Source organism: Rhynchophorus ferrugineus, unplaced genomic scaffold (genome assembly GCF_030347505.1).
Source record: "Rhynchophorus ferrugineus isolate W39M unplaced genomic scaffold, kcgeb_rfMv2 rfM5, whole genome shotgun sequence".
Taxonomy (NCBI): Eukaryota; Metazoa; Arthropoda; class Insecta; order Coleoptera; family Curculionidae; genus Rhynchophorus; species Rhynchophorus ferrugineus.
This window is the reverse complement of record NW_027472584.1, coordinates 23,288,194-23,304,929: the sequence shown is the minus strand read 5'-3', so window position 1 is coordinate 23,304,929 and position 16,736 is coordinate 23,288,194. Positions and strand designations below refer to the sequence as shown.

Genomic DNA, 16,736 nt, shown 5'->3' with positions numbered 1-16,736 from the left:
TCAGTTTAAATTCAATACGGAAATAAGTAAGGTTAAAAGTAACAATATCGTGAAACACGTGCTTTTCTCGCAATCTCATCGCAAATATTTTTGCCGATCATCGTGTACATCGTAAAAACTCCAAGGCAAATAGTTCCGAATGACGTGCTTAACTTCAAAATGATTAGTTACTTCCTGATCGAAATCTTTACGTTAGAAAGAAATTAAAAGATAATCATCTATATTATAGTCGAAATAAATTTCGATAGTAACTTGAACTAGATACGTTTTATTCGGAACCAGCACATGTATAAAACCTTGAGGTAGTACAAGACCTTAGTATTTAAACTTGTTTATATTCATCCATTTCCTGTTTATGTGTGTTATTTAAATCGTATTACTCACTGATCTTCCTAAAAGAAAATATAAGTTCGTATAAAACAGGATAGAATGCAAGGCAACACGTACAGCAATTTTAGATAGACATCTAAGAGGAGATGAATGAATTACAGTTGTCAGCTTAAAGCGCTTAACCGAATTAAAGTCAATGAAGGTGAACAAGCTGTGATCTACCAACAATCCAACCTTGAGAAAAATTAACATTAAGGTGAAAATAAATAATGAAAGTACCAAAGCTGAACCGAGCAACATTGTACACCGACATGTTTTCCGAAACGGATGAATTACAAACTCAGTCGACTGTTAGGGTGGTTGAATTTGAAAAAAACGGTTCGAATTGCGGCTTTCATCTGACCAGGGGTAAATGGGACCCTTACCCTTGGGTCAGTCGGGTTGAGGATAATTCGGTTTCAAATTTAGCGGGCTTAAAAGAAGGTGATTGTTTATTAGAAGTGAATGGGGAAGATGTGGTCGGTCGAAAAATTTGCGAAATTGCGGAAATGATTAAAACAAAGTCGAGTCAAATCTCGTTATTAGTGTGGAACGCTGGCGTCGATCCTTATTGTTCCCCTGAAGTAAGTATTACAATTCTTATCTTTAAAAATTAATCGTCATTTAATTAATAAAGATTAGTGATTTTCCTGTTGTCGAAATTCGACTACAGTTTATTAAGTTAATCATGGTTCTCTCATAATAAACTAATGAGAATAACTTTAAAATGACATGTTAATGTTATAAAAACTTATTTTGTCAATACCTTCAATATAAAATTAGAAATATATTTGATATATAAAATTCAATGTGTATATTAAAATACATCCAAACTATCTCAAGAACTACCACTCACCAACTTTTTTTTTAATGGAATTTAATTGAATTTAATTTCCTTAAAGTTTTAATAATCAACAAAGATTAATAAGATTATTTTCAGACCTGTAACTACTTATGTTATAGTCAGTTTAACGGGTCAATTGAAAAGTCCCCGGCCTACCATAATAAAACACATATTTTTGGCAAAATCAGTGTCTTTTATTCAACATAATTCCCTTCAAGGGTGATATACTGATTATAGCGACCCTCCAACTTGTCGATACCATTTTTGTAGTACGATTTATCCCTTGCTTCAAAATAGACCTCAGTTTCGGCGATCACCTCTTCATTCGATGAAAATTTCTTCCCAGCGAACATTCTTTTGAGATCTGAGAACAGGAAATAGTCGCTGGGGCCAGATCTGGAGAATATGGTGGATGAGGAAGCAATTCGAAGACCAATTCATGGATTTTTGACTCGGTGCAATGTCTTGGTGACACAGTACTTTCTTTTTCTTCAAATGCGGCTGTTTTTCGGCGATTTCGTCCTTTAAACGGTTCAATAACGCTATATAATAGTCGCTATTGATGGTCCTTCCTTTTTCAAGGTAGTCAATGAAAATTATTCCATGAGCATCCCAAAATACGCCATAACCTTGCCAGCCGACTGTTGAGTTTTCCCACGCTTTGGAGCGGGTTCATCGTGTGCAGTTCTCTCGGATGATTGTCGATTGGACTTCAGAGTGAAATAATGGAACCATGTTTCATCCATTGTCACATATCGACGCAAAACTCGGTTTTATTACGCTTGATCATCTTTAAACACTGCTCCGAATCATAAACTCGTCATTGTTTTTGGCCAAAAGTAAGCTCGCGTGGCACCCACTTTGCACAGAGCTTTCTCATAACTAAATATACGTGAATGATATGATGTACACGTTCAGTTGATGTCGTTAGAGTGTCTGCTATTTCATACAATTTTAATTTACGGTCATTCAAAATCATTTTGTAGATATTTAAATGTTTTCGTCGGTAACAACTTTTTTTGGGCGCCCACTGCGTTCACCGTCTTCGGTGCTCATTTCACTACGTCTAAAGTTAGCATACCAATCCTTGATTCAAAAAGCAATATTTTATCAGCACGCGAAGAAGGGAGCCTACCGACTGGCGAGTGACCAACTTTAGAAATCATCCCAGAAGACATCCGGTCTTACCCTGCCTGGTTACTGGCGTGACTCGGATCATTTTCCTTGTTGGATTTTACACTCTTGCCTAGGACAATCACAAATTTTAAACAATCACAAACATAAATTTACGATCGTGCCCCAGCAGGATTCGAACCCGCGGCTATCGAAACAGTAGGAGGACCGTCCCATCGCCTTTACCACTGTATCACCAAGCCGGCTTCATTTAGTTTTTTTGATATTTTGCGTTTTTAATCTATTTGTCAATTAATTTATCAAACAATTAAGTCAAACAACAATGTTATTGCCAAAACACTAAATGATAAATACTTTAAAGATTCTGGTTTGGCTGTGGTTAAATTATAAATACTTGTAAATTACAGTAGCTTAACTCAATTGCTTTTGTAGATAGCTGTGACGATAGCTCATTGTTTTTTGTTTATCAATCTAATGACATATTCTAATTACACATAAATATTAGTTATTTATATATTTTGAATTTATCTTGTTTGTGTACGCAATATATGTATAACTTTAAAATATTTATATATAGATATAATGAGTATTTTTGAATGGATAGTTTTTTAAGTTCATTTAAAATAACTGAGGAAACAATCTCTTCTTTGTTTGGCTAATATGGTAGATGCAGTAAAACCTTACATCCAACATAATTTCTAGCATTGATATTTTATTTAAAAAAATATCGATATATTGATTTCGATATTTATTAAAAAATATCGATGTATCGGAGAAAAATATCTATATTTTCTAAATATTTTAAAAAGTATCGAACATTTTTAGTAGACTTTTAAAATTAAGTTCCAAAATGCACTAAATCTTTAATATTAAATACTTATTTGAAAGGTTTATTAAAAATAATTAAAAGGTTTTTTTTAGTGGTTAAGAAATATATTTTTTTGAAAAAAATTGATATATCGATATTTTTTCTGCCTTTCTACTCAGAATGACAACTCAACCAAATATAATTTAAAAATTATTTTACATAGATCATGCATTTAATAGTTTTAGTAGGGTGCCATGGAAATAAATTCGCGATAACGTATGTCAAAATTCACTTTTTTTAATTCAAGTACGCGCTAACATATGAATGATTTTACGATTTAGAAATCGTCTGATGATAGGCAAAGAAAGCTTTTCATGGATTTTTCATCCAATTGAATACATTTTTGTGATTAACCTTGACATTGTTTACAATCCGTACGGATACAGAATAGTTTAAAAGAAGAAAAACGTGTTGTGCATTTTTTAACAAATAAAAACAATGTTAGTAGGTTTTATTGATTTGTCATCAATGTCAACGCAAAGAGAATCGGCAGGGCCACTTTTTTCTCGTTATATTCAGTTATGTCAATGTCATGCTTTAATCTGTATAAATAAAACAATCTTACATCAACCATATGCCTTAGACGTTTTAAGAAAATCCATATCAGTGTTTCTTAAAACAGGCACCGTAACACTATTGCTTCACGGCTTTGCCTCTGATAAATGGTTTTACATTAATTACATATAACTGTATACCGAATAACTGCAGCATAAAGATGAAGCGCCCATGCACTTCACGGGATTATATTATGTAAATTCGAGGAATGTTAACTTGTTCTTAAATCGAGACTTAAAAACACGACAAGATTTTTGTTTAAATCCACAAAGTCAACTATTGAATATATATATTTTTCTACTTTAAATTCGTTCCGAATCGATGAAGGTCGCGAATATAAAAATCCCGAGAAAAACAATGAGACAATACGTATAATAACAAAAAATCCTTTGGTTGTGCTATTAATAGCGTTATCAGGTATTGTAAAGTAATCAAATTCATTTTAAATATTATTATTTTTATACATAAAAATAGAATGGATGAAATATGATTTAAATATTCAAGTTAAAAACATATGAATACTGTTAAACAGAGTGAAAAGTTTCTTAGTGTTTATTTTGACCAAACACTTACTTACAATTTGAAACAGAAAACCAGTAGGTACTTAAATACACTTAAATTTATTGTTAATAGCAAAAACCGACTCAACCAAGGTGCTGTGTTACATGTATATAAACCAATAATATCCACTACACTTAATTATGAAAGCTTTCTGTACACCACTCGTTGCTAGATATCGATATTTTTGACCGATATATCGATATTTCTGTAAATCGATATTTTTCGATTTTTTTTCAAAAAAATTAAACAAATTTCTTAAATATATAAAAAATATTATTAAATGATTTTTTATCAATTTTTTAAATTGGTGTATTTTTTGGGAATATTAATATATATTATAAAAAAATCAATATTTTCATCAATATCTCCGATATGTCGATGTTTTTTTGAAAATATCTAGATCGATATATCAATATTTTATAAAATGTCTACTTTGTCATATGTTACACTTGTTATATCTTAAATGTATAATATTTATTTATGCTGGCTTACATAAAGTAAAGGCAACAAGACGGCCCACCTACGTTGCGATAGTAGTCGAGGGTTCGAATCCTTCTGCGGCATGGTCGTAAATTTATGTTTGTGATTGTTTAACATTTGCGATTTCCCTAAGCAAGAGTGTAAAATATTAAATAAATATACGTTTAAAGGTACTAAATAACACAAAAGTGTTGAAGTAACTATAATTAAAAAAAGACATCTGAATGGTTCTGAAAACATCTTTTTTTCACCGCACATACGATTTAAATTAATTACTTGCCACCATCGAACACTTAATTTTTGTGAGAAATATCTAACATGTGGTCGAGCATTGCCATGAAAAAACAAAACACTTACTTACTTGAGTAGCTCAAGAAGGCGAATATTTTTTTACAAATTGTAAGAAAGTTTCAAATATTCGATTTCTTATTTCAAATATACGTAACATATGTTAACACCTTTATAACAAGTCTGAAGTATTTGGTAGTCAAGTGGTTTCTAGTTAACCGATATACCCTGTCACCCAGATGATTTAAAATCAGTTAAAAATTATAGGAGACTTAGCAACAAAATGGTCTTATTTGTTTAACCCATTGATTAGAGAAGAAGAAAAATATCGATATATCGATATTTTTCGAAAAAAAAAACGATATTTTGGGCCGATATCGATATATTGATTTCGATATTTATTAAAAAATATCGATATATCGGAGAAAAATATCTATATTTTCTAAATATTTTAAAAAGTATCGAACATTTTTAGTAGACTTTTAAAATTAAGTTCCAAAATGCACTAAATCTTTAGAATTCACTTTTTTTAATTCAAGTAAATAATAACTTATATAATACAATAATTTTAATAACATTCGAAATAGGGATGCCGAAAAAATATCGATATATTTTTTGATAATTTTTTTGAAAAAAATATCTGTATTTTAGGCCGATATATCAATATTTTTTTATCAATATAATATATTTTTTAAATATCGATCATTTTCTCGGCGACCGACACTCCTAATTCGATCTTTCATTCAGAATTTGTCAGTTGCAACTTATTTCGTATTATTATAGTCTTATAGACGTATTACAATTTAATGCAAATTAAATTGTCTCTGAGGTCTGCTCTACGATATTGTCCAAATTCGATAGAGTAGGCTTTGAAAATTTAGACCAACCTGTCAACACCACCACGTCTCACCAAAACAATAATTTCATTTGATCTAGAAAGCCTTGACAAGCTCGTGCCTTGCAGTTGCATATTACGATAAAATTAACTCAGAAGAATATATATTTTTATGCATTAAATTTGATCCATGAAGGTCACGAATATAAAAAAACCGAGGAAAACAATGAAACAATACGGACAATGAAAAAAAAACTCCATTTATTAATAACGTTATCACGTAATGTAAAACAATAAAAAAGGGGGATTGAATTCACTGCATGTAGTCAAAGAGAAATTAGCTATATTTATTGACAATGAATGTCACTTTCAAAATTGACTTGTAAAGAAGAATTTTAATAATCAACTCTGTAAAGACGTGCCTGAAAAAAAAGGCAACAAAATTAAATATGACAAGACTTTTTCTTTATTCCCGAAACCATTAATAAATATTTATTTTATTACAGTTTGTTTTGTAATCAAAATAAAACAATTGCATTCGAAAAATGGTTATTAAATTATTGTGAATGCAAGATTAAAAACAATCAGCGGAAATATTTGTTGGTTGTGCGTGGGAATATCATGTTATATAACGTCAGTTGCTTCAGTTCGGTCAAATTTAAAACGAACAGATTGAACATAAAAAAATAGGCTCGTTGTTGTTGAAATTGCATCGATATTTTATTAGTGAGTTAAAGGTGAAATGAGATTTTATGGCCAATACTAATTATTCGCTAATGAAAGCAACCATTAATAATTATATAGCGTAAATGCCGGTGTTTTAACTGATTATCAGCTAGCTACCTTTTACACAATTTTATTTTATCGATCGCGACTGAAATGCGTATAAACAAATCACGAATATGCCAGGTTAATTCCGTTAATTATGCAAACATTGTTCTCTCGTTGAAATATTAATCTAAAAACGTATTGTTTTTCTATTAATAAAAGAAACAAACCGGGTTGACGTCATTGTTAGACGTCATAATTAGTAAAACGGGCGCAAATGCTATATTATTTTATTTCCTACACAATGGCTGTAAAAAAATGAAATCTATTATTAGATATCCTCTAATATACAAATAAAAAAAATCATGCAACTATACGTCAATATTTTTGTTGGTTATTTTTAGTATATTACTAAAGTAATAGTTAAATATTACTGTTTTTAGGCTTTGTGCTGTGGACCGATCCCAAATAACTTGACACGTCTTTCAGCGTGCATGTCAACAATCTTAGCATTTTTAGAATGCCCCGTGTGTTTAGAAACAATAAATCCCCCTACTTATCAATGCGATAACGGTCATTTGATCTGTATTAGATGTAGATCACAATCAGAAAGATGTCCTGTCTGTAGATTACGCTTCAACAGAGGCAGATCATTACTTTCTGACCAGGTATGTATACTCTCTCCTATATTTATTTTTGAAAACCCCTATACGTATATAAAAAAATAATCTTGATACATATAAATAAAACCACCGTATATTATTTATACGTTAAGACGTTCGTCCTTATAAAACAAAAATATCTGACATGTAGGCGCAGACAGTGGGTTTAGTTTGTCAGAATACATTTAAATCCTGAATAGTATTTACCAGTTCTTTGAACTTTCCGTTTTATTCATGTATCGTATCTGAACGATTTAAAATATCTGCGCTTGTCATATAAAATGTTGATAAACAGGCAGAAGGAGTTGGATCTTACATGCCTATTTCATTGCTACCTACCTTTGATATCAAAATTATTTAAAAAACTGCTGTCAAAACGTGTTAAACATTTGGTAACAATACTAGATTTCCAGTTTGGTTTTCGAAATCACCATTCAACAATCGATCAAGTGCACAGAGTAACGGCAGTTGTTGAAAAGGCATTGGAAGAAAATATATACTGCCCTATCAGTCATAAATTTTCGAACGAAAATTTAGAGTTTCGCATGAAGGGACATTCTCAAAATTTAAGTTATTTTGGCTGGAGTTCTATACTCTATACTGCTAATATCCCAACAACAAAAGAAACAGAACTTGGAACATTTGCCGACGACACAGTTATCATAGAAAAAGTTGTATCTCTGTCTAAGGCTGTAGAAAAAGTGCAAGATCTACAAATGGACTAGGCACTGGAAATACAGCTTAATAGCAAATATAGTATACGAAAACCTAATTATATCACTTGACGGATTCCCGAACCCTCAAGCATATTAAACTAAATAGCTCGGAATACATCTCGATAGTAGGTTAAATTGAAAACATCATATTACATAAAAAGCAGAGCAGATTAAACTCAAAGTCGAGCAACTATACTGGTTAGTCGAGAGATACTCTCAACTTGACCTAAAATCAAAGAGCTCTGCTTATCAGTCAATCATAAAACCAATTTGGACCTATGGGGTGCAAATATGGGGTTGCACTAAAATATCAAACCAATTAATAATTTAACGCACCAAAAACAATGTTCTACTATTAATTACCAATGCAATAGTTGCACGATGCCCTCAAAATCGAATGGATGCATGAATTGATCCAAGATTTCGCCTTAAACATGAAATAAGGTCGCTAAATCACTGCAACGTGTAAGCAGTAGATCTACTGGACAATATGCAGAAAATCAAAAGATTGAAGCGAACCAAACCACACAAACTTGTTTAGTGTATAAGTGTTAACTTTATATTAAGTAGTTTAGTTGTATTTTAATTTGGAAAATACATACTGATGTATTAATCCCGTAGTCGGCTTGCTTTTGTAACAGGTCAATTGAAGAGTCCCCTATCTGACACATAGATGGCGCTACTAAAATTAAATCCATATGTTTTGTAGTTCGCCCTAACCCTCAAAAGATGCGTGTATAAATTTGACAGCTGTCGGATCATTAGTTTGTGAATTATAGCATTTTGAGTGAAGCAACTTTTGTTATTGTGAAAAAAATTGATAAAAAGGAATTTCGCTTGGCTTGATGCCGAGTTTTTGGACACTGCCCCAGCAAAATCAACCATCAAGGATTGGTATGCTAAGTTTAGACGTGGTGAAATGAGCACCGAAGACGATGAATGCAGTGGACGCCCAAAAGAGGTTGTTACCGACGAAAACATTTAAAAGATCGACAAAATGACTTTGAATGACCGTAAATTGAAATTGAATGAAATAGCAGACACTCTAAAGATATCAACTCAACGTGTACATCATATCATTCACGAATATTTGGGTATGAGAAAACTCTGTGCAAAGTAGGTGCCGCGCGAGCTCACTTTTGACCAAAAACAACGACGAGTTGATGATTCGGAACAGTGTTTGAAGATAATCAAGCGTAATAAACCCGAGTTTTTGCGTCGATATGTGACAATAGATGAAACGTGGCTCCATCATTTCACTCCGAAGTCCAATCGACAGTCATCCGAGTGGACTGCACACGATGAACCCGCTCCAAAGCGTGGGAAAATGCACCACTCGGCTGGCAACGTTATGGCGTCTATATTTTGGGATGCACATGGAATAATTTTCATTGACTACCTTGAAAAGGAAGGACCATCAACAGCGACTATTACATAGCGTTATTGGACCGTTTGAAGGACGAAATCGCCGAAAAACGGCCGTATTTGAAGAAAAAGAAGGTGTCGCTTCACCAAGACAATGCCCCGTCTCACAAGTCAGCGAAAACGATGGCAAAAATCCATGAATTGGCCTTCGAATTGCTTCCTCATCCACAGTATTCTCCAGATCTGGCAACCAGAGACTATTTCCTGTTCTCAGATCTCAAAAGAATGCTCGCTGGTAAGAAATGTTCGTCGAATGAAGAGGTGATCGCCGAAACTGAGGCCTATTTTGAAGCAAAGGACAAAAATAATACCGAAAAGTTGGAGGGTCACTATAATCAGTGTATCACCCTTGAAGGGAATTATGTTGAATAAAAAAATGTTTTACCCAAAAATGTGTTTTACTATTGTAAGCCGGGGACTTTTCAATTGACCTGTTATTAATGCAAGTACAACAGAACAATAGTAATAAATTAATCATATCTAATGTAAGATGTAATTAATTTAAAAAATATATATTCGTCATAACAAAATAGCAATGAGTATTAAATACCATCCTTCTCTTCATTTCAATAATATAACAACAAAAGCTAAATGATATCTAAATTCACGTCAGAAATCGGGTTGAGCGAGTCGTAATAATCATATTTCACTTAAAAGAAACTTTTTCGCTAATCACATATTAACTACCCACATTTTATATTTTGTAACTAGAATACTAGTTTGCTGACCTACATGTAAATAATTGGTCTATTAATTTCATAATTATATTCCTCATTTTAATAGAATAATCATATTTTATTGCAGTAATTTCCTTTAAAATTAGCTATTTCATTTTATTTTTAGGTATACAATTCCGTAGTGGACGCATTTGACTTGAGGGATGAAAACAAAGACACCACAGCACAAAAAATCCAACAAATATTTAAACCGAAACCGAAAAACAAAGTTATACCCATCATAAAAATAACGCAATGTCACGCAAATAAATTCCTAACCAGAATTATGGGAAAATCGTCATCTGTTGAGAATTTGTCTTCCAATTGTAAATTTTTATCACCCTCTGATAGTGAAACGTTAAAGATCAAAAGTTTATCGTCAAATGAGATTTTCCAAACAGAAACTCCCACAGTCTCCAGAGCCGGTTCAATCAGGAAAATCAGTCGAAGAAAAAACAACAGTACGACCATGGACGATTCGTTGACTAACATTAGCGATTTTGGTACTAGACCTGCTTCCTTTCACGGATCTATTGATTTTCTTAATAATACTTTGGAACCCAATGTTACTGGTGATTCATCTGAAGCATTAAACCGAGATGATTTGGCGTATTATTGTCCGTTCCAATCCAAATGCTCTATTTTAGTTAAAGGTGACTCTTATATTTGTTTAATGATTTATTTAAACTATTTTAATTACTATTTTTAGAAAATAATATTATGGAACACTTTAGAACTTACCATAAAGGGCCATTGGTACAATACTTTGGAAACAACATACAAATATCACTAAGGAAATTGGACAGTGAAAATTGCTTTATGATAATCACTGGACAACACACATATTTTATAAAAACTTGCACCACTAATAAAGCCAATTGTCAAACAGTTAGGTAAAGAACACATTATCAACATCTCAACTCTCTATCATACATTAATTACAATAATAAAAAATTCACAATACTTTAATTTTCTAGTTTTACCCTAATTCATAAATGCACTTATGCGCTTGGGTTCAATTCCAATCACTTCTAACTTTTTAATTTTATAACTATCAAAATAAGGGCACTAAATGTATTTGGTTTTTTTTTATTTCAATTAAGTCACAAAATAACAAACATTGGTTTTGTTTGATTTGATTAAAAATTAAGTCACTTCAAAAGCGGACTTGAACTTAGTTTTAAAAATATTTCCACTGTAAAATAGAATGATGGCTGTAATAATATACCTTTATATTTAAAAAGCTTAGCATTGAAGATATCTTTTGTTAAAATAAATATGCCTATTCATTTTTTTAATTATTTTTAGTGACAGTGACAAAGGAGATGTTTTTCTTTGGTGTTGGTTTCTCGGTTCAAAGGAAGAATCCAAATGCTATGAAATGCAGGTGGAATTAAAGGCTCAAGAGAACCAAACAATTTTTAGATTGAGAAGTTCTGTTTCCTCGTTACATTCCACATCTTTTTACGATATTAAGGAATATAATAAAGGCATATTTTTAAATTCCGGAACTTTGCAATTGCTTGAAGGATTTCAAGATATTATGCTGAACATTAGTATCATACCAACAGATATTTAATATGTTTATTATTATTTATACATATAAATTATAAATAAAACAATATATAAAAACTACTCAGTACTCTTTAATGACCTGCTTCATTAAAAATGCTTTTTGTACCTAATTCGAAATATTATAATATATGCTTTAATTATCTTTAAAAAATCATAAAATTAGAAAATATTTATAGTTATTTTAAATAGTTACGTTACGATATATTTTATAAAAATTATGTTATTTCAAGTTCTATTTTTTTAATACGCATTAATGGTAATTAAATAGCTCTAATCATTAAATATATAAATTACAGTTATTGAAAGAGTTATTAATTATCAAGAATAAATAAATTTAAAATAATTTATTAATTTTTTAATTAACTTATTTTATCAGCTTCCAATCGAAATTACGTCGTTTCGCACGTCTATGAGGTTAAATGTTGCTGTCATAAAGTGTGAGGTTAAGTCGAAATATAATAGTTCACCGCAAGGAAGTATGATGAAATTTCCACGTTGTTAAGCTTACCTGTAAGAAAACATATATTTTGAATAAAGGAATAACAGTCAATAAAAATGTCAGTTAATAAAACTGTTCAAGAGGTACCTAGAGTACCAGAAACTATAAATTTCTCAACTGAGGAAGAAAAAATTCTTAAATATTGGAGTGATATTAAGGCATTTGAAACCTGTCTTAAACAATCTAAAGGAAAGCCCAGGTAGTTAATTACTGATATAGTTATAAATTTGATCATATCTATGAGTATTATTCCATAATTACATTTTGTATTTGCTTAAAGGTACACATTTTACGATGGGCCACCTTTTGCTACAGGTCTTCCCCATTATGGCCATATTTTAGCTGGTACAATAAAAGATGTTGTAACTAGATATGCTCATCAGCAAGGGTTCCATGTGGAAAGACGTTTTGGTTGGGATACTCACGGATTACCAGTAGAGTTTGAAATAGACAAAACTTTGGGTATTAAAGGCCCAGATGATGTTTTAAAAATGGGAATTGATAAATATAATGCAGAATGTCGAAAAATAGTTATGCGTTATAGTAAAGAATGGGAAGAAATTATTGGAAGACTTGGGAGATGGATAGGTAAGATAAGTTGACATCTGTTATAACAATATATTTAACCAAGTTCTTATTTAGACTTCAAAAATGATTATAAAACTCTTTATCCTTGGTTTATGGAATCAGTATGGTGGGTTTTCAAACAACTATATCAGAAAGGTCTTGTTTATAAAGGCAATAAAGTAATGCCTTACTCAACAGCATGCAGTACTCCTCTTTCCAATTTTGAGTCTGGTCAAAACTATAAAGATGTAGTTGATCCAGCTGTTACAGTAAGCCTACCAGTATTAAATGATAGTGATAATGCTGCCTTATTGGTTTGGACCACTACACCTTGGACTTTACCAAGCAATTTGGCCGCATGTGTTAATCCTAACTTAGATTATGCTAGACTGAAGCAGTTATCTACTGGTAATATATACATTATGATGGAAGCTAGAATAGAAAGTATTTTCCAATCTGGGGATTATGAAATCTTAAAGAAGTTTAAAGGCATAGAATTAAAGGGGCTGAAGTATGAACCAGTTTTTCCATACTTTAAATCTATGGCTGAAAAAGGTTTGTATGGTTTATTATAGATGTAGTTATAGAAATAATTCCCATAATTGTATACTTATAGGTGCATTTAGGGTTCTAATTGATGAATATGTTACTGCTGAATCTGGTACTGGGATAGTACATCAAGCTCCATATTTTGGAGAAGATGATTATCGTGTATGTTTAGCAGCAGGAGTAATAACTAAAGATATGGAACCAATATGCCCATTAGATTCTGTTGGAAGATTTTTAGATGTAGTTACTGATTTTAAAGGGCAATATGTCAAGGATGCTGATAAAAATATAATAGCTAACCTGAAAGCTAATAAAAGGCTTGTGCATCAATCTCAAGTAAATAAATACAAGTTAAAAATGACTGTGTAAATAGCGATAAACCTTTTTTACAGATTAAGCACAGCTATCCATTCTGTTGGAGATCAGACACTCCTTTGATTTACAAAGCTGTTCCATCCTGGTTTGTTCAAGTAGAACATATGCAGCAAGAACTCTTAAATTCCACAGCTGAGACATATTGGGTACCAGAGTTTGTTAAAGAAAAGAGATTTGGAAACTGGTTAAAAGAAGCCAGAGATTGGGCCATAAGCAGAAATAGGTATTGGGGAACCCCAATTCCAATATGGATTTCACCTAGTGGTGATGAAATAAGATGCATTGGGAGTATTAACGAATTAGAACAACTGACAGGCAAGAAGATTACGGACTTACATCGTGAAAGCATTGATCATCTTGAAATACCCAGTGTCAAGCCTGGAAATCCTCCATTGAAAAGAATTTCGGAAGTTTTTGATTGTTGGTTTGAATCAGGTACTAGTATTAAGTTTTTATATAATTTTTTTCTCTCTTTAATATGTAACTTGTATAATAAAGATTTTATTTTATAGGTTCCATGCCTTATGCTCAACAACATTATCCATTTGAAGGAGCTAAGGATTTCGAAGATAATTTTCCAGCTGATTTTATAGCAGAAGGTATTGACCAAACGCGTGGATGGTTTTACACTTTGACTGTTATCTCTACTGCATTATTTGGTAAAGCCCCATATAAAAATCTTGTCGCGAACGGTTTAGTTCTTGCGGGAGATGGACAAAAGATGTCTAAGAGGAAGAAGAATTATCCAGATCCAATGGAGGTGGTTCATAAATACGGGGCAGATGCTTTGAGGTTGTACTTGATTACTAGCCCGGTGGTGAGGGCAGAAAATTTAAGATTCAAGGAAGAAGGTGTGAGGGATATCGTTAAAGATGTTTTCCTACCTTGGTATAATGCTTTCCGCTTTTTGATGCAAAACATTGAAATCTACATTGAAGAAAATCAAAAACCATTCCTTTATGATCCGAAAAATGTGAAAAGTGACAACATTATGGATCGTTGGATACTATCGTTTACGCAATCGTTACTTGAATATGTTAGAAAGGAAATGAAATTATATCATTTATACAATGTAATACCCAGACTGACAAAATTCATTGATTACCTAACTAACTGGTATGTAAGAATGAACAGGAAGAGACTAAAGGGTGAAGGTGGAGAAGATGATTGCAAAACAGCCTTAACAACTCTATACAATATTTTGTACAATATTATTAGGATGATGGCACCGTATGCTCCATTTATATCAGAAACTATGTATCAATATATGAAGAATTTGACCACTCCAAAATCCGACAGTGTGCATTACTTGATGTTCCCAACACCAGAGACATCACTGATCGATATCAATATTGAAAGGGCTGTTTCCAGAATGCAAAATGTAATAGAATTGGGAAGAGTTGTCAGAGATAGGAAAACTATACCTATAAAATACCCATTGCCAGAAGTTATTGTTGTACATCAGAATCCACAATATATTGAAGATATTTTATCTCTCAAAGAATATATATTATCTGAATTAAATGTTAGAAATATCAGCACCACAACAGATAAAAGCAAATTTGGCATTACTTTGAGAGCTGAACCGGATCACAAAATCTTGGGACTAAGATTAAAACAAGAGTTTAAAGCTGTTACTCAAGGAATTAAAGCGTTGACCGATTCAGAAATAAATGACATGGTTTCTAAAGGATGTAGAGAGATTTGTGGACAAAGAATCGAAATCGGAGAAGTTCGTCTGATTTTTAAGTCAGAGAGCCTGAATACAAATCAGTATGAGGTAAACAGTGATAATGATGTACTTATATTGATGGATATCACACCAGATTCATCCATGCAAGACGAAGGTACTGCTAGAGAAATCATCAATCGCATCCAAAAGCTTCGAAAAAAGGCTCATCTTGTACCAACAGATGAAATATCAGTTTTCTATAAAACAGATGGTGATTTAAAACGAGTTGCCGCAGAATATAACACCTTTATAGAAAATACCATTAAAGCTCCATTAAAACTATCTAATTTACGAACACCCACTGATCACCTTATTATTGAAGAAACTCAAAAATTAAAGGAATTTACATTATATATTGCTTTGACAAAAATAAGTAACATACAAATTCCAAATGTAAGGTGGGTGAACATTCAATTAGTTGGTTTAAAGTCAAGATATTGTAATAATTCAACAAAAGGAATGATATTACTTGATGTTGGCAAAAATACAATTAAAATTGATAGTTTTAAAAGAGAAGTTGTCAGGTTGTTTGGAATAGAGGAGTTTTCAATCATTTCCAAAGATAACACTGTGATAAATAATGATAAAATGTTACTGGACTATTCCAGCAGTACATTATTTATTACTCCAACAGAGAAGACCCTTAATTTACCCGAGTCATCTTCTATACCATTTTGCAAGTTAACAAATTTTGTAGAGAAAAAGGTATCAGGTACGATTTTACTGGAGAATCCCCAAGGAATCTCAACATTTGTTAATGTGGAGAAAATTAAGTCGTTATGGCAGTAGACTATTTGAATGTATATTTTATATAAGCAGAATAACTTATTTTAATTTATTATACTGGATTTTTAGATTTTCCGTTTAATGTTCAACATTTTCATTAAAAGTATTTTAATTGTGTTTTTGTTTCTTATTTATATGTATATTAGCATCAGTATTTAACATTAGAAATATATTGTATAGTTAATTTTGAAAACCTAGAGAAATACTTATAATTGATAATGTTTATTTAATTTAGGAACATAATGACCAATTTTTTATTTAATAAGTAATTACTTTCATAACAAACTCAAAATGAATGAAATAACTATTCAAGGATTATTTGCGCGAAATTTATAAACGGATTTGAATAATACAGATATTTGTTTTGATTATCTGAGTGGGAGTAGAAAAAATAACTTCAGCGTAAAAATATTTTCTGTTTTAAAATATTTA

At 31.6% G+C, this 16,736-nt stretch overlaps 2 protein-coding genes across 3 annotated transcripts; both read left to right on the top strand.

Annotated features, from left to right (window-relative positions):
* The first annotated feature begins 562 nt into the window (after positions 1 to 562).
* On the top strand, positions 563 to 11,856 carry LOC143197810 (uncharacterized). Of its 2 annotated transcripts, XM_076406577.1 has the most exons (5): positions 583 to 953; positions 7,146 to 7,370; positions 10,349 to 10,874; positions 10,931 to 11,114; positions 11,530 to 11,856. In XM_076406577.1, exons 1-5 carry the CDS (start codon positions 600 to 602, stop codon positions 11,798 to 11,800), a joined length of 1,560 nt encoding a protein of 519 aa, XP_076262692.1. In that variant the 5' UTR covers positions 583 to 599; the 3' UTR covers positions 11,801 to 11,856. The 2 variants fall into 2 exon arrangements, with proteins under 2 accessions (XP_076262693.1, XP_076262692.1); XM_076406578.1 differs by lacking the exon at positions 7,146 to 7,370 and having other exon boundaries at positions 563 to 953.
* A 376-nt stretch (positions 11,857 to 12,232) lies between these two features.
* On the top strand, positions 12,233 to 16,421 carry IleRS (Isoleucyl-tRNA synthetase). Its single transcript, XM_076406569.1, has 6 exons — positions 12,233 to 12,494; positions 12,576 to 12,883; positions 12,938 to 13,417; positions 13,479 to 13,747; positions 13,804 to 14,221; positions 14,299 to 16,421. Exons 1-6 carry the CDS (start codon positions 12,352 to 12,354, stop codon positions 16,305 to 16,307), a joined length of 3,627 nt encoding a protein of 1,208 aa, XP_076262684.1. The 5' UTR covers positions 12,233 to 12,351; the 3' UTR covers positions 16,308 to 16,421.
* The last annotated feature ends 315 nt before the right edge of the window (positions 16,422 to 16,736 follow it).

Coding starts and splice junctions, on each gene's coding strand:
- IleRS (XM_076406569.1), top strand. CDS start 12,352: ATGTCAGTTAATAAAACTGTTCAAGAGGTACCTAGAGTACCAGAAACT. Junction 13,418..13,478: donor TAAATCTATGGCTGAAAAAG/GTTTGTATGGTT, acceptor GTATACTTATAG/GTGCATTTAGGGTTCTAATT. Junction 13,748..13,803: donor GGCTTGTGCATCAATCTCAA/GTAAATAAATAC, acceptor CCTTTTTTACAG/ATTAAGCACAGCTATCCATT.
- LOC143197810 (XM_076406577.1), top strand. CDS start 600: ATGAAAGTACCAAAGCTGAACCGAGCAACATTGTACACCGACATGTTT. Junction 7,371..10,348: donor GATCATTACTTTCTGACCAG/GTATGTATACTC, acceptor TTTTATTTTTAG/GTATACAATTCCGTAGTGGA. Junction 11,115..11,529: donor GCCAATTGTCAAACAGTTAG/GTAAAGAACACA, acceptor AATTATTTTTAG/TGACAGTGACAAAGGAGATG.